Genomic DNA, 25,462 nt, shown 5'->3' on the forward strand with positions numbered 1-25,462 from the left:
ATAAAAATAATAGTATGTGTATAAACGTACATTTTGATATACTTATAAATATATAAAATAAGTTAAAAGTGCCAAATTTTTAATACTAAGCGAATAATCTTGGGACAGCAAAGAAGTAGACCTATGTCGACTAAGATAAGATATTTTGCAACCCATAGGACACAAAGAATAGTATATTACATTCACTTTTGAAGGCAAATTTTTGTAAAATAGATGGGTTTCTGTATATTGGGGACACCTAGAAACATATAACCCAAAATATCAAATTACAATTCTGTAGCAAAACTTGTTCAGGAACTCTAATAATACCAAAATTTAATAATTAATAATTTCTTAAAGGAATTTGTTACCCAATTAGAACTCAAAATATAAAATAACAGATAATTCGGTTGGCAAATGGGTCTAAAAATACTGAAAATAACGAAAATACATTTTCTAAATATTTCACAGGAATCTCTAAAATGTATTAATTTGATTTACACAGCAAATTTAATTTACAAATATAAACATTTTATTTATTATCTTATTAAATTAAATCTACATAAATTAAATGATATATTTCCAGAAACTATGTATTCGAGCTTTGACAATATACCCAGCCAAAATTTTTCCGATATCGGTCCAAATATCTGAACAAATTGTCGATTCTGATGGCGAATTCGTTCCGATTTCCGTACAAAAGTTGTATGGACGTGGTCACCGAAATCGGAAAGATTTTCGGAAGGAATTTGAAAAAAATATTAGAGTTTTCAAGTTATTAAGATCCAAGATATTAAGACTTTCTGACAGAAATTGGGCCGAATCCTGATTTAAAATTAAGATTTTGTGAATGAAAAATCTAGAGAAAATAACAGTTTTTCTATTTTTTCAATTTATTTTTATTTTTTTGTAGGCATATTTAAAAAACCGCATATATAATTTTAAAATAACAGTAATTAGAAATGTCCAGGCGAATCCAATTTCTGTTTTTCTTTTAGTATTTTTTTTAAAGAAATGGTGTAATTTATTTATATTAAAAAATCGAATATGATCAGGAAAATATCCAGAAATTCTTAAAAAAACCCGGTACAATTTCTAGAACTATTTTCCAAAAACGAACTCGGAAATTTTCTAAAAAAAAAACCCTCGGAAAAAATTTTTAGCTAGGTATATATAGTATATTTTTTATTCAAAATAGTCTGACGTAATCCCAAATTGTTGTTTTTTTAAAACATCTATTATGATAATGTTATGATTACCCATTTGTAGTTTTTTACACATATTTTCTTAAGATGGTTCTTAATCCTTCCGAACATGGTTTTTTGTTGAGAAATGGTCGCCCTTTCTGTTATTTCTTTTCTTATTCACATTTAATTTTTCTCCAATTTATAAAAAAGGCAACTACAAAGGATTATTTTTTCACATATGTGCCGTACGCCTATGATGGGTAATGGTATTTATATATAATTAAATATAAATACAAACAAATCTAGAATACAAACACAAGTTCAAATAACATCATTTACTAAAATATTCCATTAAATTGAGTATAGCGTACATTTGCATATTTTTAAAGACACTTCGATCGTACTTAAATTAAACCATCATAATCAGGATTCTTGTGCATTTATATCAACTCGTACACACTTTGTATTCCAACATTTAGGTTAATATTATTCCCACTGTTACAATTGTGTGTCTCACAACTTGAACTCACTGCCAATTGCAGTGGTCTAATGTCTCATGTTGTGGAGACACTCTTAAATGTGTCTCTTGCCCGGACAAGGTACAACGTCATTACCACATCCAAGTAATTAATAAATGAACGTATTTAAAAATGCGATTAAGGCAAAAACAAACATCAACAAAAAAAAATCGAATGAAAAATACAAGCACTTCTACTCGAACATAAATTTAACGTTTAATTGACATTATTAACACTCAATTGACAAGAATATTATTGAGAAGCTGCTACAGTGACGTGGTAATTTTTTTATTATGTAAACAAATTATCCTGTATTATGTTTTTTTATTATGTAAACAAATTATCCTGTATTATGTCAAAATAACTGTTAACGAATACCTTATACTGACAAACAGACAGATTCGTGTTATACGGAAGTTGTATTTTATTCTTAGGTGCCATGACCCACATTATAATTTCGCTAATATCCCATTGAGAAAATCTAAGTAAAACGCCACTGTTAATTGCCATAAACCACTCAACACTACAACCACCACCACCACTTTTTCCATGCGAATCGCTCCATCTGCCTTTCAAGAAAAATAATAAAAAATATTAATAATCATTTGTGAAAAAAGAGCAAGAATACGAGGCTAACAACAAGCTTCTCTGGCGCGAATATAAGCGTGCAGAATTTCTAAGAATTTTCCAAAATAAATTCTATATTTTTAGCATACTAAAGATTTTTAAGATTACCATTTAACAAGAAAACGAAGTGAGAATGAAAAGAATGAAAAAAACCAGTGAAGGTGTGAAAAAAGTGAAAATTATATTAAAAAATAAAAAACAACAAATGAAATTGTATTCAACAACATAGAAACGAACGTAATACACAGAAAAAAACAACTACATCTACAAAAAATTAACACATACGCACGCCGAAAGGAAATACAATACCCAAGAACATAACCGACATCAAGAGCACACAGCAGCCACATCACATCAAGGCACAACATGAAACTGCAACCCCACCTTAGGAAAATGTTTAACTTTCACACGCTCACAATCCTAGTGTGGTGTCTAACCCTAATGCTGTCCTCCCGCCCCACACATGGTCTCCTAGAGGAACAAAGTAATCACACTGTTAGCAATCACAGTCTTCATGGCCATCATCATCGTCATCATTATCCTCGTCAGCAACAGCACAGTCATTATCACCATACCACACCTAGAATAGTAGAAGAAGAATCCACCACAAACACACCTCTGTCGCTGATGGATGATAATGCGATCACCAACAAAGAAGATGACGAGCTTCAATTTTCCAGAGATATAACATCGTGGAGTTCCAGCACCTCAACTCCAGCCCGACACCATCACAACCATCGGCGGCATCACATGCCTCAGCAACTGAACAAACATCCAAGTCAAAATGGACATTTAATTTTAACCTCAGCCAGTTTATCATCGCCGACATCAGCGGCCTCAACGTCCTCCAAATCATCGTCCTTTTCAAATTTCATATTGGAGCAGCAACAACACCACCACCACAACCATCACCAGCCACAGCCCCAAGAATCATCATCGCCAACGACCAAGAGATTAGTCCCAACACCTTTACCGCCACTGCCGTCATATTTCTTATCAGCGACAACGCAAAAATACAATCGTCCAGCCAACAATGGCGACGGTGGCGGCAATCAAAGGCGGCTGTCGTCTTCCAAGGCGGCAGAAGTTGCAAGTCCTGCGGAACGATCTAAATTTAGCACTCATAAAGCTGGATCATTGGAGCGAGACAATTACAACAGACTGCACCATCACCACCACCATCAAAAGCATCTCCAGGCGCAGACGAAACATTTGACAATGAAACGAGACTATGACGAAGATGATTTGCAAGGGCGAAACACACGAACCCAGCAGGATGATGGTGATTATTACGATGAAGATGACAACGAGGAGGTTGACAACGAGGAGGAAGATGATATTGACGGCTTCATAGATGACACTGATAACAATTTAAGTGATCGTTCTTATGCCCGAATAACTCGTTCGAAACTAGATGTAAGTACCTATCAATATTGTTGTGGTTTTCTGTTTGTGTTTTTTGCTATTTTAGGTTTTCTTACAGGGTGAGTCATAAGTTATGTGGCAAAAGTCCACAATTTGTAATAAGAAGATAACGATTTTTAGAGGTAGAGTAGACACAGAGATATACATTAATAGGAGAAACAATATTTATCTGCATAATTGATAATCTATCCAGTTTATCCATTTACTTTTAAAGCACTCTGTTAGTTGAAAATATATGCATGTATCCCCACACTATTTCATAGTTATTCCGACATTTTAATTTAATCATTGGCATTTCGGTTGGTCTTTATGAATCATAGTTACCTGTCGACCGTAAATATATTCACCTTCTTTACGACGAAACATTGTAAGCGATGACAGTTAATATTAAAAAAAAAACGGGCAGGCGGCAGGCAGACCACCAGACATGACCGACCATACGTTCGGACATGCAGACTAGAAGCAGGAAAACAACAAATAAAACAATTTGAAATTGCTGTAGTACATTATATTTAGCCCGCCTGCTACTGTTTTTTTTTTTTTTGTAATACAAAAAAAAATCATAGACAAAAAAGGAATGTGCTTTTTGTAGACAAAATATTCATATCCTCTGTTGTGAGACACAGTGGGACAGGCAATGCTTTATTTTTTAATAAGTAAATAGCCCACAGACAACGAGGAACAAAACCCAAAATAATTCATGCGAACAGAATTTTGTTGGAAATTAAAATATATTCCAATATTCCATATATATCTTAAATGAAGAGAAGGAACTCATCATTTTAGATTTTTTCGGACATATTAATATTTCTACCAAGCTATGTTCGTGTGTAAACTTCAGTAACTATAAAAATACAAACATTTCAATAAATCTCAGGAAAACCAAACGAACCAAAAAAGTTTGACTTAAAAAGGTCAACTATGTATTTCGTTGCTAAAATGAATACTCATATTTAATACTCCAACGAAACTCGTACCCTTTGTAACCAGTTAGGATTTTTTGGTTTCACACAAGTCCCCAAAAATAAGAACCTTAATATATCCACCAAATTAAGGTAACATTCAATGATGGACTGTATCGTCACAAATCTGCTGGCCCCTTTCCCCAGAAACTACCAAACTCACTCATTAAGAGAAAAAAAATCATGAAATCTACTTTTCTGACGACTGCGATCCTAATGATTTAACAGAAAACCATTCGGTCATTCACACATGAGTTATCTCAATTTTTATTATTTGTAGGACCAATGTGCACCAGTAGAATAAATCCCTTTCGAGATTGTATACAACCTGTCACAAATGTTAACTCGTTATCTGTTATTTATTGTTGCAAATGTATAGGGAAATTTACTATGTTAATAGGAACAGTAGCGATATAAGACAAACCACAAATAGAAGAAGTGAGCGGATAAGTGTGGCCGGACGTTGCCGACCATATGGTACCATACACAACTTACACTGAGCTCTAAAGTTCTGCATATCTGTATTCCTAGACTGGGTAATATTTAGCGATATTTACACTCTCTTAACCGATTAGAAGAAGTCAACAGGTCCTCTGTGGCATCTTTTCCGAATCATGTTTTCGGAGTTAAACAATTATTTCATAAGATTTAACGTTTCTTATTTTACAACCGCCAACCGTTCGTTATTATGACCGCGTTTCGAATTAGTGGCTCAGGTCGGCTTCCCCGTAGACAATTTGTGTTTGTTCGGCTTGTAATTGTGGCATCTAGAGCGACTGCAAAACCAAACAAAAAATAAATGGTCAGACCCCTTTCTGCGCACGATATCTCTCGAAGGGAATAACTGATGTCATTAAAATTTTGCATATGATAATATTTATCCCAAACTTAGTTAAAGTTCGAAGATGGGGAATATCGGTCCAAGCCTTCTGGTAACTCCCCCTCCCAAATTATCAACATTGTGTTAAACATTAATTTTATAATACCATGCAAAACGGACTATCCGATTATCTTTACAAACTTAGATCAAGTACAACGATTAGACATATTTCCAATATTTGTAAATACAATTTCAGCGAATGATGTGTTCGATTTGAAACAAATCTTGCACAAACTATTATCTTCACCAAGCCTAGATGAAGTCCGAAGATGGAACGCCATCAAAATGTTCAATATTTATAAATCTAATACCAGGCGAATGGAATGTTCGATTTGAACCAAACTTTTCACAACCTATTACATTTATCAAGCCTAGATCAAGTAGGAAGATGGGACCCATTGGTCCACTCTTTCTGGTGCCTCCCCACAAATGGCCAAAACTTTCAATATTTATAAATTGAATATTGGGCGAGTGAAATGTCCAATTTGAAACAAGCTTTACACAAACCATTACTTTACCAAACCTACTCAAAGTTCGAAGATGATACTCATTGGTCCACTCATTCAGGTACCTCCCTACCAATTTATTTTAACAGACACATGTTCATCTGTATGTCGTCCGCCCATCTCAATTGACATAAGCACTTTTAATTTTAATTCGCATAACAATGGTAGGTCTTCTAAAAATCTTCGCTATTAAAAAATATGTTAGGGTTTCAACATTTCCTACCGGTGTAACTGATTTTTGGTCTTATCACATTAAATTAGAGATCTTGGAATTAACATATTCCCAAAAATTAATTCTTCTTTATGGTGAAGGCCTTAACAACCTAAATTTAATTTCTCCTTATGAACATCTGTAGTATAAGTCTGACATGACAAGTAGAACCAAGAGAGAGAATGATATTTTATCCCAAACCATAAACTCTAAACCGCTTCGTATTTGTATTTAAATTTAATTAAATTTATAAAAAAATGAAATTTTACGCAAAAATGCTTTATTCTATTTTCATTTCACTCAAATCTAAGTATCTACAAAATATCTTACCCCTGCTTGTGAACTGTTGCTGGCTGATATACAAAATGTATTCGAATGGCTGATGTTTATTTTATAAAACGTATTATGTTTATTTTAATGAATAGTTTTTAAAAGCAAAATCATTTTTAAATGGCGTGTAGCACGAGTCTAAAGAAAATAAATTTTGTTGATTTATTTATATCTTAAAAAAAATGGTTTGGCAAATATTCAAAATTGTTGATAATAAACATACACACCTTTGAAGAATGTTGGAATTATTTGCAGAGTTTTTTTCTTTCTATATTATATAAAAACAAAAATATTTTATCAAAATCTGTGGAAGAAAGTATTTAAGATAATCCTCTGCAAGAAAATAGATAAAAAATTAAATTGATATTCACTTTCAAACACTGTGCAGTGGGCTGCTCAAATTTTCCATATATACGGTTTTACAGGTGCAAACACTTGTTTAACAATTCATAGAGGCAATTCAGACAAAAAAACATAGTCCCCTCTCCTATTCATGACAAAGCTGATATAGATGAAGATACGACAAAGAACTGTGAGTTGTTAATTGCAATGAGACTTCTTTCGGATGTATTTAACAAATTGCCATCATGTTAAATGGGAGGAGGAGGACCGCCAATGTGGTGTTTATACATTTTCAGAAAAATCATCTTCCACCGACTAAATTACAGCACACACACCATCGAAAGATCAACATTCCGTTCAGATTCCCTAGGAGTCTGAAGATGTTTCATTTTTAATGTTCCACAACAACCAAAGCGTAAACACATTCTCATTATTGTAAATGGAGTTTTTGTTATTTTTTTACACTTTTTTATTACTTCATATTTTGCAGTTGTTCGTTTTTGTGAGCTACTTTGGCACTGCGATCAGTAATGGAAATTACCAATACCAATATTAAACAATAAATTTGTTTAATATTGGCTGTAGCCATAGGTTTTTAGGGGATTTTTTCTTTTTTTATTAATTTATTTTTTTTTTTTGATATTGTTTTGGACATCTTATGTCACTAAAAGAAGAAGACGAAGCACTACAAATAATCATTTTTCTTTTTTGTTTTTGTAAATAAATGTTGTATGTTTAGTTTAAGGTTTGTGGAAATTGCAACACGTTGCTCTGGTGCAAAACAAGTCCCATGGTTTTACATCACATTGTTGGCTATAACACCCTGTAATGCATTTTAAGTGCGTTCCTTGTGTGAGAGTGTGTGTGATTTTCTTAAGAATGCTATAGATGATTTCATTTTAAAGGAATTTGCACTTCTTTTCAAGTAATAGAGAGAGAATCCATTCAAGTTTAATTTGGTTTGTTGGAAAAATGAATGTGAAAACTTGTTTTTTTATTTATTTATTTTTTTTTTGTATGATGCAATATTTTAGATTACAAAATAGTTGCTCATAAACATTAGGATTTGATATACAACAACATGAATATCTATATATCTATTTAACCCTACGGTCAATAACCAAAAAGGGATGTTCTGGTGTTATGTCAAATGTCTGAAACTTGACACGATTGAATTTAATTCGTAGATGCAATTTCGCAACAATATTCGACATAAATACAACATATAAAGTAACGACACTTGCAAGCCACAATATTCAATATGCCTGATGAGCCGCTTAACCATAGGCTTTCCTTTTCATTGCAAAATTATGCGTAGATCAATGTAGCGCTGCAGTTCATTAAAAATTGGACTATCACGCTGTTTTTATACCCTCCACCACAGTGTGTCATTCCGTTTGTAACTCATCGAAATATTAATTTCCGACCCTATAAAGTATATGTATTCTTGATCAGGGTAATTCTAAGACGATGTAGCCACTTCCGCCCGTCTGTTGTAATCACATTTCTTTTGAAGGAATTGTGATAGGGTATTAAACATTTGGTTCGAAAATGAGCTATATCGGTCCAGGTTTTTAGGTTCTAGAGCGCGTTTTTCAACACATTGGGTTATTATTAGGAATCAAATGGTCATACCAAAAATTATAAATATTGGTCCACGGTACCCCCAATTTTCTGTATTTGGGGTTCTTAAGCGCGTTTTTTCAACGGAATTCGATGAAATTGGTGCATTCGGTTCTTATTGGGTATCAAATCATTCCACCAATAATTATTCATATAGGATCACTATTTCCGGTTGCCTCCATAAAACGGTACACCCCCCATTTGGGGGTTATATGGTGAATATTCTGTAATCGAAATTGTCAGTTAGCCATCTGTTGTAATCCTTCTACCTTCGGAGGATATCGAGATAAAAATCTACAAGGTCAGGTTGGAGAATAACCTATTTCGGCCCAGACCCTATATAAAAATACCTACCGATTTAATAACTGGGAAGGAAGGGATTGTGATACAAAACAAAAATGTTAGGTTCAAAATTGAGCTATATCGGTTCTCAATTAGGCATAGCCCCTCATACAATGATAACTACAAATGTTTGGTAATTCCTACACGATGTAATCAATATTGATCACCCTTTAGGTATAGCCCTGCATATAATTTATCCTGTAAATTGCAGTATTTTGAGGATTCTATACACATTCTCCACCCTAAAAATATGATATCAATATCGGTCCACGTTTTGCGGTTTTGAAATTTTATGAAAAATCACTATTAAAAATTGCTCAAATTTGTATTTGGTGTACATTATGGCTTCCAAAACTCGATTGGTGGAATTGTCGTTATATGTCACATTTTGATATGTTTCCTATATTTTCATTTCACGTATTTAACGCCTTTTTCACTTGTTTGTTGTAGATTGGTCTATACGTATCTGAACTAGATGTAGGAACTGACAAAGGAATTAAAGGAATACGTTTTAAAATGAATGTTTAAATATAATCTAAAACATCCTTAGTAATTTCGGTATGCTTCCGTATGGATGAAGTTTTTTTGATTATTTTGTATATGAGTCTATTTAGTTTTTCCTCAAACCCTCTGCAAAGTATTGTAGCCCTGAACAACATGGGTCCATCAATTATAAGTAAAAACACTCCAAGAAAGATTTCTCAACATTTCTCCAAAGTTGAAAAGTTTACAGCATTTTTAATAAAAAAAAGGTACAAATGTACTCGGTTATTGATCCTAAGGTTAACCAAATTATGCTTCGGGATGTGTTGTTTATTTAAAGTTCTAACTAATGGCCACAATTTACAATTTCATGGCCCCCATGTAAATTTTATGACCGATTTTACGTATATTGGATGAGTAGATCACTCGGCTGAACTTAACGAAGTTTGTACTTCTTCTCGGGCAAAAGCAATGGAGCAACAATGACTCCATTTACACGAAATCGAAAAAGGACCCATATCCAAAACTGAACTGATTCTTACCACAATGTTCGTTCTTCGACCAAATACATATGCCATGGAAATTTTTATAGCAATTCAGCTTTATCTTCGAATGCTTTAATATTCAGCAGAGTTGATGGAGTTTTGGTGGACATTTTACATTTTGGCACACAAAACGAAAACAAACCAAAACATGTTGAAGCAAAAACCCGAAAATTGAATACTCACAGTCCACAAAGTTTAATTTTTGTCTGAAGAAACCTTGAGGGCACCGATATTAAATCAATATACATAAATAAAAAATGTTAGTCTAATACACTGAACATAATTGCGCCAAAACTATCCTGATTTGCGATTGACTTCAACACATAAATATAATAATTTTCAAATTGAAAAGTCAATATTGTCCGAAATGTAAGTATAATGTCGGAAAAATGTACACACATAATTAATTTTTTGCTACGTTTTAATGAACCAATTAAAATAATTACAAATTGAAAGCAAAACTGTGCTCGCTGTCACAACACACAGTCCGTGTTTTCCTTCAATGCAGGATATCCACCTTTAATTTAAGACATTTATCGATGTCTCTTCGTTTTCAAACATTCAATATCTCGAACATGAAATTTGTCTGGCGGTCGTTCGGTGGGTCGGTGGGGTGGTCTACAGACACCTTAAACTGATTCGTTAATATTTCTACTTCCTTGGCTTTCGAACGGTTAAAGGAGCCGAAAAATGGCTCCAGACATAATAATTCGTACTGGCCAAACTGCTTTTGTTAACAAATTTGTTTTATTAACTAAAATAAGTTAATCTGATCCCATGATCAAATGAATGAATGTATGAAGTAAAGCGTATTAAAATGCTTCCTACTGACAGGTATTAGGTTGTACTTAAATTAGACTACTATGTTAGCGAAACCATACTGGTGTGTGAGAGTGTGTGTGTTTGTTTTGGTAAGGTGTGCAAATGTAAATAGGCGAAAATGAAAAAAAAATAATTCTTCGTGATCCTTGCAGATTATTCATTATTACATAACCGGTGCACAATTTTAATACAATTTCTTTCCTAGACTAGCCGATTAATAAAAGGAAAATGTGTGTAACATTGGAAATATACACCAATAACAGCTGACACCAATAACATTCCTGTTAAATGAAGAAATTCACATTTTAATTCGTATTTTAATTACATATTTATCAATGATTGAATTTATGCAACCCAATAAGTTTGTGAGAACCTAAAATCAAATCGCTTATAGTATTGTGTAAACTGATATTTTATAGAAAAATGTAATGTGATGCACATTCCTTTTGTAAAATTTATTCGACATTTCTTTTAGCGAAGCAACCATTTAATAAATTGCAAGATATTTCTATGTGGAAAAAAACTTCCTTTTCTGATAGTTATCCTTCCAAATAAAAAAATTAAATGCCCTTTTATATAAACTCACTCATATCACTTTTTTCATAAAAATATTCCCATTAAACTAAAAAAATACAACAACAAAATAAATTTCTTTTTTTCTCTTTCTTCCTTTGCCATAACACAAAATATCCTTCGATATGTGTATAAAATTACATTACATATTCGCATTAAATTTATTGGGTGACTGTCATAATTGAAGAAAGCAACACAAAAGCGTATAATGACACGATCAACTCAAGCAAAAACGAAAAAAAGCATGGCATCGATAAACCTGAATTTCATTTCATTTGGTTCGACACACTTTACAGTTTGGTAATTTAGTTCTCTTTTTCGGTTGAGTTTCCTTCAACGAGAAAAACAAAAACATAACTAAAATTGGCACACAAAACATTTGCATTTACATGATTTTATGAGAAAACGAACGTCTTTTACTTTTTAATGGCTTCACTTTATCATTTGTCCCTTTTGTCGGGGTAAACCAATTGCTTGGCGCTGCTGTCTGTCTGACGGCCGGGATGGATGGCAAAATGTTTAACTGTGTGGGTGGCAGTTTTGAGAAATATTGGCAAATGAAATCCAACTTCATTTGTTTTGTAATTGTTGTTGCAGTCAAAGGTTACCTCCAGAGATTTACAATTATTTTGCTTAACGTTTGCCTCCGTCGCATTGAGTCCAAAAATATATATCGTATTTGTTTTTGTATTTGTTCATAAAGAGTGAAAACTAAATCAATGACAATAAATTGCATGCAATTTATGAGTTCGATTTGTGGGTGGGTTGTTTGTTTGGGCTTTTGGTTAACGATTTCAATTTATAAATTTTAAATTTCTTAAAAAATTGTTAAATAAAAAAATGACTCATAATATAAATGTTGTTCAGTTTGAGTTTACAAATGGAGTTTGGAAGATGAACAAATTAATTGCAGCAATATAGGTCCAGGCAGACAAATTAGAAAACCAAACATTTTTCGATCAATTTTATCCACTATATATCACTTGATCTATACTGAAAATAGAAGGTGTCGTCGTTGAACCCCATCGAAACTTCATGGAAAATGTCATAGCTATCAGCGCTATATTTCCACTCTCTTTGGTAATGGGTTTCTAAATAATATCAGTATTCGTAGCGGCTGTAAATATTTAAGTATAACATCCCCATCCAAGAAGATACATCACTATAATTGGTATCAATTTAAAGGTAAACAACTCCTCTTGGATATACTACCCACTGTTCGGGTCTATGTCCTTCAGTAGTGCGCCATAGATTGTAAATTTTGGCATTTTTCACACAGAAATCCGCTGACCCGCTAAATATTGACCGATTATCATAAAAAAGGCATGTTTTTTTCTTGGTCAGATTCCTTCCTCCTTGTAAAATTTCGTTATGTTCGGGTCAAAACTGTGGTCTCCAAAAAAACATACAAAAATAAGGCTTTGGCCCATTTCAACCCCTAAATATTAATTGATCATTGCCAAAAACAATAGGCGTCAATTGGAACAGTTTGAATGATGTCAAAAAGGGCTCATGTCGCGCCTTACAGCTAGAGTTAATTTACTGTATTTAATATAAAATTTCCAAGACAATATCATTTATAGATATCAATTGTTCTTCGTTGCATACTAAAAGTAATTAACCAAAAACTATTTTTCTTCTCAATTGCGAGTTCAATGGAGAAATCTGGGACCTTTTTGTCTGTACATTTTCAAATTCCATTCCCTTTTTTGTCTTGACCAGTACGGTTGTAAAACAACAGATATAACATTACAATTATTGTATTGTAATACAAAAGACACTTTACGAGTTGGCAGTTCATTTTGTTGCATAGTTGGAATTTAAATGCCTCATTTATTGACCAAATGCTACTGACCCAATATTTATGGATGGTCGTTGTCATATGCGTTGCATGTCGTACACACAAAAACTTACATTCATACACATATACATGTGTACTTACACATATGTTCATTCAATGTGTACTTAAAACAATATAAAAGTAAACGTTTTCTAAAATCATGCTAGCTTGCCGCACAGCAGAGGTCTATAGTTGGCTTGACAAAGAGTGAGAGAGGAAAAAAACGAAAAACTGAACTGAAAACCCTTCACCAATGTCACACACTGATGTCTGATGTAAAATTAGTATCCGATGTTGTTATGGACTCCTCCAATGTTGTTCAAACCAGTTGGATGGTTTCATTCAAGCCGGCAGCCGTCACTTGCAATTTTTCTCATAATTCTTGCGGATGCAACCGGTAGAAAATGGCAGCAGCAGCAGCAACATCAGCACAGCATCACAGCACCTCTGTGTGGCCAACGTCAATCGCCCCAATTATGTACTTTTGCTTTGCTCTTACCATTGCCATGGCAATTTGGCCAACAGCAATTGTGTAAAAGTGAAACCAACTCAGATAGCCATACTAGGCAACATTAGTGCCATCTTCAGCACCGGGAAAACGATAACAAGGCCCAGTCATTGAACAAGTCTTCCGTTTTCCCCTTTGTCGTTGTTGTTGTAGAAAACAATCCAATGGACAACATCAGCAGCATCACAAAAACGGTGTTCTCGTTTTTTAAGGTATTTGAACTATGGAATTGCATGAATCTCTTTCACAATCTCTGTCATTCGATGGTTGACAATTTGTGTAGCCACATTCCGCCAGCGATGTCCACCGCGCATATTGTCACATCGCCCGCCCATGGGAATTTAATTGCCGCGGCATGATGATGTAGTAGAACTTCATCTTTTGCCCTCCCCACCAATTGCTTGGCGTAGAATAACAGTGTTCATGTCATAATTACCGATAATTTGAGGGCAAAATGTAATTATTTAGGCTTAAATGCTGATTTTCAGCTGTCGTAATGAACGGTTGTTTCGACATCCCTAGCTGATGATGATGATAGACAGCCAACATCTACGAAATCTTCTTCTTGTCCTCAGTTCTTCTTGTGTCATTGTTTTCGGGGGGAATGGTCATTGATCTTGTTCGATCACTTGGCTCCGTTGTTTTGTTCGTGTGTGTCGGCGGCTCCTGCCTTATCAACATTGCCATTGTCATCGGTGCAGTCGGTAGGTCGGTGATCATGAAAGAAAAGCTTCGCTACACTAAAATCTTTTGTTCGATCCCAATATGCCGTCAGTCATAAATAAAGATATTAAATACTATCAACGATTTTCAGTATCATTTCGAAGTGAATTTTAATCGGTGTATTGTTTTGGCCTTTTGTTTATGCTGGCAGAAGGTACACATTCACACGCCGTGTCAAACAGTAGCGATAACTATCCCATCCCCCGGTATTGAGAATTGAAATTTATGAGAAACAGATTTACCGTTGTTTAGTTTCGGCGAACAACAGGAACGAATCGCCATTATGCAAATGAAGATATCTGACCATGAAATTCACCATGACGTCATATACATATCTACCTATAGTAGGTATGTTTATAGTGTTGTCTTCCATTTCCTATTGCTCTGCTGGAAACATTGGTCAGCATGATTTTGTTTAACTCAGTTTCTAAAAAGTGGCAGTGGTATGTGGTAAGGTATAGCATGGTATACTTCCTACTTCTATTGGGACGGAATAAAAAAATCATTTTTTTTTCGTCTTATTTACGATTATCATCCAGATAAAACGTTGCGAAATTGGAAAATAAGTACTAAAAAGCGAAAATTAAAATTTAAATAATGATGAGTCTTAGATATCGATTAGTTATTTTGTTAAAACTTTGGGTTTTTACTTTTATAGATGGCCTCCACTGCATTTTGGGCTATATATTTAGGAATTTAAAGACAGAACTAAACTTTTTGATCTCTGTAGTGGAGATTACAATTTATTTCACTCGTAGCTATTCAATTCTAAATAATATAAAATTCAAAAATTATCTACTATTTTTACAATATATTTCGATATCATAAAGGAAAAAAATGTTTATAGTGGTAAAAATAGTAGATTCTTGCAGTAAGGGAACAGACCAAATTATAGCGACACAACCTTCTGCTCTGATTTTTTTGGAATCGATTCTATCTATAGATTTGATGGTTACCTCTTAAACAATTTTTTTCACTATGCTTCCGACTGCACAGAAGATGTCTTATCACGTTCAAATATCTATCAATTCCGTCCGATAGTGATTTCCAATATTTCAACATTAATATTTTAATTTCCATAAAAATTCCAATAAAATTTTTCTTTTTAATCGTTGGAATAAAAGTCGAAACGAATCGATTTTACAATATCGTAGCTGAAATAAATATTTGAACTACCTAAAATGTATAAAAGGCTATTTCATATTTCAATATAAAATATGTATTGTTTACACTATTTAATAATCATACACAAAATTCAATGACTTCAGAAATAACATTATAGAATGAACATGTTCTTAAATATTCACCAACTGCTGGAAGCTTCTTTAGAAAAACAATTCAAATTTTAATGGCCATCGTAAAGTTCCAACACTTACTTCCTCAATAAAATTTCATATTCTACAAACATATTGCTGCATCATCCGAATGGGCCAGGAACTAGTGTAACTAAAACCTTTGTCATAATTATAAACAATGGTCGATGGTAGGCGCCGCCAAATTCTCTAAATACCAATAAAATAATCCTCCCCAAAACACCAACGAATACACAGGAAAATCGACAACTAAATCGTTTTAATCGCCACAAATTCCATGGCACATTTGAACCAATTTATGACCGTTTTTTTGCCACTACTCTGCATGCAAATTCCTACACTTTGGCATAGACAAGGAACAACGACAAGATATCAACCGACTATTGGCCTAGCAGCCAGCCAGCCAACTAGCCTGCCTGCCGACCAACCAGCCATTGGTGGTGTTTCTTGCTGCTCGACACACTGGTCTAGGTGGCCTGTGATCGATCGATCTAACCATGGGCTATTGAAACGGTAGATCATCAGCTGTGTATTTGTGCTGCGTGCCGGAAATAAAACTTTCCTCTGGCAATATTTGTTGGTGTAGTCATGTTGATTTTGCTGATGTCGAATGGAGAAAGATGGATATGGAGATGTGCAAGTTGCTAATACCCCATTGAACTCGAAATAAAACAAACACACATACCGGCCACACTACACCACTGAGGCGTCATGCAAATACATACGTGTGGACTAACATCCACAAGCACTGAACAGAATATTATCATATAAGCCACAAAAGCGGTATGTGACTTTTACAAAGCACCACACGCAATTGCTGGCTGTATGTATGTATCATTTAAGCCAACTATCTGCGTGTATACTTGCAGCATCATTGCATTGCGGGACTGGACTCCAATGTGTGCTGAAAATGTTGTTGTTGTTTTTTTCTTGAACATTGTCTGTTTAATTGTTTGTCGAATAGAATAGAAACAACAACAGTCGCAGCCGCAACAACATCAACGACAACATCATCAGCATCAAAATCAACAACCCAATCACCATCAGCATCAAATTATGGGGAGGGACCAATGAACAATTTGCCGCAGCAACAGCTCATCAGCCCGCCAGGCCAGCCTCACCATTTTAATGTAAATATTTATATTAATGTTTATTTTCTCCCAAATGCAACAGCAACAACAACAACATTTACAGACGAAGTTAAAACGTGCAGCATAGCAGCAACAACAGCAACACGACCAACAGCATCATCATTAGAAACCAAAACAAAAAATATGTTTGAGGAAAAAAGCGTAAATTATCCACTATAAAAATATAAGCGTGGAGTTTTATTAATGTACAAAAGAGGAAAAAATCTAATCTTTCCTATTTTGTGAATCACACAATACACTCGAGGAAAATTGTGCGCAATAAAATTTGTGGGAACAAGAGAAATTACTTTGCTACGGATTTAACTTTTGTACAATAAAGAAATTTTGTACTATCGAACGGCTAAGATTTTATGAAATGCTCTTCTTGAGGGAAATTTTTCAACAGGAAGTCGTATTCCACGTTCAATAACTCAGAAAATAATGATAGCCTCACAGCTGTAAAAAGTTTGTAACACCACAAAATATTGGGGTTTCACATGGTTATAGTCTCACAAACTCATCAAAATTTAAACAATTCAAATGCCATTCATTTTTAATGACCTTGTGGGCCTATAACCATGTGAAAATGTGATCCAATCCAAACGGGGTTTTAAGAAGAGTTGTTTGTTTTTCCTTTGAATATCTTTCTGTCATATATTGTTGGTCGAGTTAATAGCAAGTTCTAAACACCGGGGTCAAACATTGCTGAAGAGTGAAAATCAATATATTGAGTAGTTCTCGTGGTAAGAGTGCGTGATAATTCGACTTTATTTGTGTCTGTTCTTCTTGTCACTCGAGAGGCCACAATTGTGACCCTAACACCATGAAAGTTTATATGAAGTAAACTTTCATGATGTTAATATAGATCGACCAACATTTAGTGGACTGATCAACAAAAACCATTACGAATCTAATTCGAACATAATGGATTTATGAATGTTTTCTTACAAATATTGAAATGTCAACTCACTGCTAATTAAACACATGAAGCTACAGTCAATTCTGTTGAGAATTTTCCCCTTTTTAACCCCACTGTATTTTCATTCCAACAGACATTTTTCCATGGCTGTATTTTTATAATTTGATTATGAATTTGGCCGCTCATTGAGAGATCATGAAAATTATGTAATCATCGATAATGTTAATGCATTGCTCATTATTTTTTTTCTTATAAAAAATATAATGAACTTTTATTAAATGCAGCTTTTTGTTTGTTTATTTATTTTGTCGCCTCTTGTTGTCGTCATTGTCATCTTTGGTTGTGAATATTTCGGCCATAATTTGTTTCCCAAATATTTCATGACGAGGGGGTGTAACATTTGTATATCGTAAACTTGTCGCCAAGTTCATAAATAACAAAGTCACCAGACGCCGTCGTCGGTGCGTCGACTCTGTGGTTAATTGCTGTGTTATAAACATTTCAGCCAAGGATTTAACCTCTAGACAAAGAAACTATTTGTCTAATTGACCTGTGCGGTGGTCATTGGATAAAATTATAGTGATGCAGTTCCAAACTGGAAATGTTCAATAATTATACACAAAGTATGATTATAAATACAGGAGGATTAGGGGGAATTCGGGAAGAGGAATTTACATAAAATATTCCTTTACAAGTAGACGACCTTTGTGTGAATAGAATCAATAAGTTGTCATACTTAAAAGTGAAATAAAAATCAAGAAATATCCAGACAACGATTAACATAATTGGCAACAATTTTAATGTTAATAACGCATCTCTTTGGCGCCTTTCCAAATTTAACGATCTGGTTTTAGTTCCGTTATAGGTATTATTTCATTAAATCAACTGAATCCAATTGGGAAACAATCCATGAATGCTATTAAATCTTGTTGGTGTATTTGTTGATTATATTTCCGTCTTGAAGAAGATTTTAATTTTGAAACAATACAATTTACACACATGACTTTTATAGCGATTTTATTGCGAAAAATTTACGAACAATGTTTTAGAAATGTTTTTATTATTCAACTCTGATGTTGTCATAACCAAGGATGGTCCGTTTGACGAATTTATAGGTTTTCGACAGTCAAAATGTAAACGTAGAAAAAAAGTCATATACCTATATAAATTGTAATAAATGTAATAAACGTCATTTCTTTCAATATTTGTACCATATACTGTTATATTCGTCTCGAAAAAAACTTTTTGGAGAAGAAAATTTTGAAATTTGAGTGAGTGGCTTCATTTAAGCATATGTAATTTCCATATTTACTAATAAAAATAACTAGTTTGTAAAAACCTAATGGTTTTGCAAGGGTTTCCGAGGTTTCTGTCATATGTATTATACATCGGAAATGCATGTAATTTAATTATGGAATCATTGCAAATTTAATTAATTAATTTTTTGAATGAATTTAGAAATATCATTTCAAATAATGCAAAAAATCGGAAACTTATTAACTTTCGGAAACATCATTAATTTTGAAATATGCAGTGTGCTTATTGAAATAGGCAATTTTTTGGCTAAATCGTTTAATATGTGTCATAATATTTATCAATTTGTGAGAGTTATACCAGAATAAGTTAACTAGTTTTTCTAGTCCTAATGTTTAGATTTTTCTTAAATTGAAGTAGTTACATTTTCAGTGGAATTCCCCAAGTTATTCACTGTTTTGCGATTGACGCAACACTTGAAATTGTATAATGACACATGAGGGCAGACAAAAACACAAACACTCAGATAAGTGAACAATTTCAGATTGCTTTGAGTCACTGATAAGGTACATGTGTCTTGTTACAAATGCCAAATACCGATTCCAAACCGAGTATAGATGCAAAGTTTGTTCACATGATTTCTACTGCAATGGAAACATATAATGTCAAGTGCTATACAATGGAATCCACCCCAAATTGAGGGAAGTACTTCTCTGAATTGATTGTCGTCGCCGGAATCAATACGTGTAATTATCGTTTCTAACAATTACGTGGTTATAGTCGGCTGGAAAGTGTTTAGAGGTTTGCGGCAATTAGTTTAATTCCGATTTCACACAATTAACGAACCGTCCATACAATACGAGTGCTAACGAGCTTTAAATAAACAAATAAAATAAATTGTTCATAATTATAATAGCGCGGGACTGACAATTGTTGAAGTGCTTTTATTGGTTACGTGATAACATCAACACCACCACATTATGGTGTACGTACGATTTGAATTCCTTTCATGCAGCAGTAATTGTATGTTTATAGATTCATTTGTATAGATGGGGTTTTATAGATTACGATTTAAATGAACATAATTTGTTAGATGACACAAAAACATAATATATTTACTATTAAGAAATCAAATTTTATTATAATGTCATAGCAATTAAACAAATTCTACATACATATTGAAGAACAAATTAATTTACTGTTTATAGGCGAATGAACCGGACGTTTTTGTGTCGCATTTAATTTTCGCTCACTAAGACAGCTGAGACATATATTCGGCTCCGCTTTTACTGTAAGTCACTTAACTTAAAAATATCTGAAAATTGAAATACATTCCTTGCTTTATTACATCTTGTGGTTAATCGCCCACAAATTAATTCACATAACTGATAATATCGGATAACTGAAAGTGCTTTACTTTTCAAATATTGCAATTTCCTTTGAAATCACTCCTCTTTGTTTAAAATCATGAGAATGAAAGATATTTACTGGGTATATAACATCAAGGGGACCCCCTCCCCTTCTCGATGTCAAATATTTTTATTTAGTTTTTCGAATGTGCACTAATTCATAGTGTCAGCACCAAGTGACGGCAAGAGTGATTCTCAAACTTTAAACGCATTTTTCTCGTAGCGTTGTTTTTACGAATGGGGGGCACCATAACTCAAAAACTAAAAATTTAATCGGTTCGAAATTTTGACTCGTTTCTTTGGGTGTGTGTACTAGGCTATCGTATGAACTAGGATAAAGTCAATCGGTGAAGAACTTCTTTATTTTTAACTTAGTTTGTGGTCAAAAACAGGCGAATTTCCAAAAATATTTTTATAAAGGTCCGCCAAGCTTTATCGATTTACCAATCCATTCAAAATCTTAAAAATTTAAAATCGAGAAATTGAGGGGGGCTCCCTTTATTAAATTTGAGATATAGACAATTTGTTCGAAAAACGTGCCCAAAATACCGGGCTACCCCGAAACGTAACTCAATATTGATAGTTTTTGGTATGAAGATATCCTGCTAATGAGAATACAAAATCCCAAATTACAATCAATTTGGTTAAAATACGTGTGAAATACGAAAGTACCATTATAAGGTTCTACCCTAAAAGGGGGACCAAAATTTATTTTTGGTGGGAAGTTTTCCTTTGAATTAGACTAAAAGTTTATTAGTTTAGAGACCACAACATAAAATACCCTAACAACTTAGTTACGTAGGTTATAACAAGAACATTTCTAAAATTAGGTAATGTTTCAATATAAACCCGTTTAGAATGGTTTTACACAATAGAAGACATGGTTTTAATCCTGACATCCTTCAACCTGAAGTGCATCGAAGACTAAAGAAAATTTCGTATAAGATGAACTTTTATATACAATAAAAAATGCAATTGCAATTACCATCTATTCATGTCATATTTATGACAACAACTACAAATTTCTAAGACCCTAGATCACAATGGACTTTTAAAAATTGGCCTTTTTCTGTTCGGCCGAATCCTAATTACAGTTTAATTTAATTTGTATTCGTGGTTGTTATTTACACAAATTATCGGTGAATAACTATCAATACTATTCTAACTATATCTCCACAATCAAAATCTTTTAAAAGGTCAGTTAAATCCCCCCAGCATTTGTAAAACATTCCCCAACACTGGCAACATTGGCCGCACAAATAAACACATCAATGTAATGTAAAATAATGTAAAAACAAAACAATAAACAACAAACAATTAAATTATACTCACCTTCAACTGGTAAAACGCAGGTTTTATTGTAATTTGGTATTCTGGCCGCAGCAGCTATCACTGGGTTGACACTTCCTTCTTTTGTTGAATTTTCTTTTAGTGTAAGAAATACCTACACCTTGGATTTGGATTTTCTATTTCTATAAATAAATTGGTATTTTCACTTTTGCTTAAACGCGAAGTACACGAAATGTTCACACCTATTTTGCACGCACTCACGCACACCCACTTATCTACGCATCTGCTACTATTTATTCATTTTCATTGAATTTAAAACAAAAACAAACAATAAATACAAGTTAAAACAAAAGAAAAATCAAACAAAACACCACAACACGAGACGAGACGCCACATTTCAATTTTGCAACAACAATAATAAAGCAGGAGCAATGTCAACCTCACGGAGAGGGAGAGAGAGATCACAGTCATTGGGAGATTTAAAAACACATATCCACTCTTGAGATTATCAAAACAAAAGGCAATAAGGAGCTGAAGCAGAGTTAATCAAACGACACATGAGAGCCAATGTCACTCATTTTTCGTTGTTCTACAACAACACCGCGTTTTATTTTATCTGGCGTCACTTTATATGTGAACAAATTTATATTTCTATTTTTACAGATTCTAAGATGATTTTTAATTTATTTTTTAAACTTTTTGTTATTAAAGCAATCTTCACTTATCTTTTATATACTTTTTGTTCTTTTTTAATGGTAAACTGTTGACACAAATTGTATTTAAATGCAAGCACAAAACATTATGTCTTCTTTTGTGAAAATATGTTTTTCAACTGACATTTGTTGGGGATCACAGAGCAAGGGTTGCCAATATTTGACAATTGATGGTAGACGAATTGAGTTAGTTGGGGGTTTTTAAAATGTCAGTGTGAAAAGGATTATTGTATATTGCAATTTTGGACGAGACTATGTAATACCATAGACAGACGACAGTCTTAATATGCATTAACAGTCTTACAGCCTGTTTTTGTAAAATTCAAAACGAACGAATTCGAGTGACTTGCGACCAAACCTTTATTTATGTTTATAAAGGTTTTCTGATTCAAAATAAAAATAAATGACATATTTTTCAAAACCAAGGAGTTTGGTCGTAAGTCACTCGAATTCGTTCGTTTGGAATTTTACAAAAACAGGCTGTTAATTCACTACTAAAACTCCTTGTACATTAGAACTTTTTACCGGGTTAACCTACTTTATGAGGATTTATTTGACGTACAGTGGTGGTCACAGAATTAAAACATTTACTGTGGTAAACATTTTTTGATCAGCGCTCGATTCGTTTGAAGTATTTTTGAAAATTTTTTAATTCAGAACACTTCTATATACTGCACTTAAGAGATTTAGTGTGAAAATAGAAAATTATTGCATGCAATTTTTCCATAAATAACGGTTTTTATGAAAATACATCGACTTTGAAGTGGCCATATAATTAAAACATTGTGTGGGATTTTTTACTTTACTGCATTTTTTGAAAATATTTTTAGAAAAGCTCTTTAATTTAGTTAAATTATGTAAACTAAGCACCGATAAAATCATTTACAGATAAAATTTTTTGAAAAAATCTGTAAAATCTATCAAAATTGCCAAAAATTTGTACAGTACATCTTACATTCAGATAATCACCCTTATTATAGAAAATAAAGGTCCGAATGCACCAGAAATTGCTAGAATTAGTAGAAAACAATAAATAATTCTTAAAATAAATAAATATTTGAAATAAAAACTCAAAAAATGGGAATTAACCTAAGGGACCGATTCAATTTCAATAGCCTTTACTGAAGAAGGCCGGAATATTTTTGCAGTATGTGAGAAAAAATCGATTGATATTGGTATTTATTATATCAAATCGACTGTTTAGTACAGAATATATTTTATCAAAAAATATATCTGTCAGAACAGAAGGAACAGAGATCAACGCCTAGGTTGACGAGTAAAAGTTTCTGGCACACAGCAGCATGTTTGATGGTCAACTCATGACACTTTAAATCTATTGAACATGACAATATTTTTTCCAAAATAATATTTTTTGAATCGAATAACTTCCACTTAATCTATTTTAGTATCAAGGAAGTATAAATTTTACAGTTTGACAAATATTTGAAGTCTTGTGTTGAACATCAAAAATGCTGCTGTGTGCCAGAAACTTTTACTCGTCAACCTAGGCGTTGATCTCAGTTCCTTCTGTTCTGACAGATATATTTTTTGATAAAATATATTCTGTACTACTCGAACAGTCGATTTGATATAATAAATACCAATATCAATCGATTTTTTTCTCACATACTGCAAAAATATTCCGGCCTTCTTCAGTAAAGGGTATTGAAATTGAATCGGTCCCTTAGGTTAATTCCCATTTTTTGAGTTTTTATTTCAAATATTTATTTATTTTGAGAATTATTTATTGTTTTCTACTAATTCTAGCAGTTTCTGGTGCATTCGGACTTTTATTTTCTATAATAAGGGTGATTATCTGCATGTAAGGTGTACTGTACACATTTTTGGAAATTTTGATAGATTTTACAGATTTTTTCAAAAAATTTTATCTGTAAATGATTTTATCGGTGCTTAGTTTACATAATTGAACTAAATTAAAGAGCTTTTCTAAAAATATTTTCAAAAAATGAAGTAAAGTAAAAAATCCCACACAATGTTTTAATTATATGGCCACTTCAAAGTCGATGTATTTTCATAAAAACCGTTATTTATGGAAAAACTGCATGCAATAATTTTTCTATTTTCACACTAAATCTCTTAAGTGCAGTATATAGAAGTGTTCTGAATTAAAAAATTTTCAAAAATACTTCAAACGAATCGAGGGCTGATCAAAAAATGTTTACCACAGTAAATGTTTTAATTCTGTGACCACCACTGTATATGCAAAGGAATTGACAATTGAAACCCACTGGGTTAACGAAATCCGGTTAAATGCAAACGTACTATAATTTCTTTGTTGTTTGGAGAGTGATTCGAATTGAACTACGTACAAAAATCGGTGTTCGCTCAAAAAAAAAAAAAAAAATTGTATGGGAAACTTTTTTTTTTATTTAACATATGGGCATTTCCGGAAAAAGGTAAACCAAACTCGAAGAATTTGTTTCTTTAATTTTGCTTATATACGTGAAGTACGAGCAAAGAATACAAAGAAATGCCACATTTGTAATTTTTTCTTCTTGTTTTTAACATGAAAACTAATTTTAAAACTATAAATGCAGACACTGCAGAAATAGAAACTGCAATATCAAAAATGTCGCGTGGGTGACCTAGAAAAATCCTTCGCAAATAGACAATTCACAGAGTTTTCCCATTAAAGTCATGTACAGTGGCGAGCAGAAACGAGTACATGTTTGAATTTTGGACACTTTTTACGTCATAAAAATAAAACTAAAAAAGCTATTTCAAAAACGTTAGTTGCATTTTATTGGGTATTTTGTACTTAACAAAACAACTCAAATTTAAAAATCTTTCTCTTAAAAATAACTAAGAAAAATAAAGAAAACGAAATCAATCCCAATGTACTCACTTTTGCACGTCTGCATTTTTTTAATAATGTGCATAAAAGGAATTTAAAATCACATTTTTTTTAATCTTTTTTTGGTTTTCATTAGTTTTTTTAAGAAAATATATAAGTTTTACATCATTTAAGTCCCATTTATTAAAAAGTT

At 33.0% G+C, this 25,462-nt stretch overlaps 1 protein-coding gene across 1 annotated transcript in view; it reads left to right on the forward strand.

Annotated features, from left to right (window-relative positions):
- The first annotated feature begins 2,704 nt into the window (after nt 1-2,704).
- LOC133333312 (uncharacterized) overlaps nt 2,705-25,462 on the forward strand; it is a 41,139-nt gene continuing 18,381 nt past the window's right edge. Inside the window, exon 1 of the mRNA XM_061541627.1 lies at nt 2,705-3,727. Coding sequence (XP_061397611.1) covers nt 2,705-3,727 — 1,023 coding nt within the window. The remainder of the gene's footprint in view (nt 3,728-25,462) is intronic.

This window comes from Musca vetustissima, unplaced genomic scaffold (genome assembly GCF_032173495.1).
Source record: "Musca vetustissima isolate MV318-11 ecotype Yass unplaced genomic scaffold, APGP_CSIRO_Mvet_v1 utg13749, whole genome shotgun sequence".
NCBI lineage: Eukaryota > Metazoa > Arthropoda > Insecta > Diptera > Muscidae > Musca > Musca vetustissima.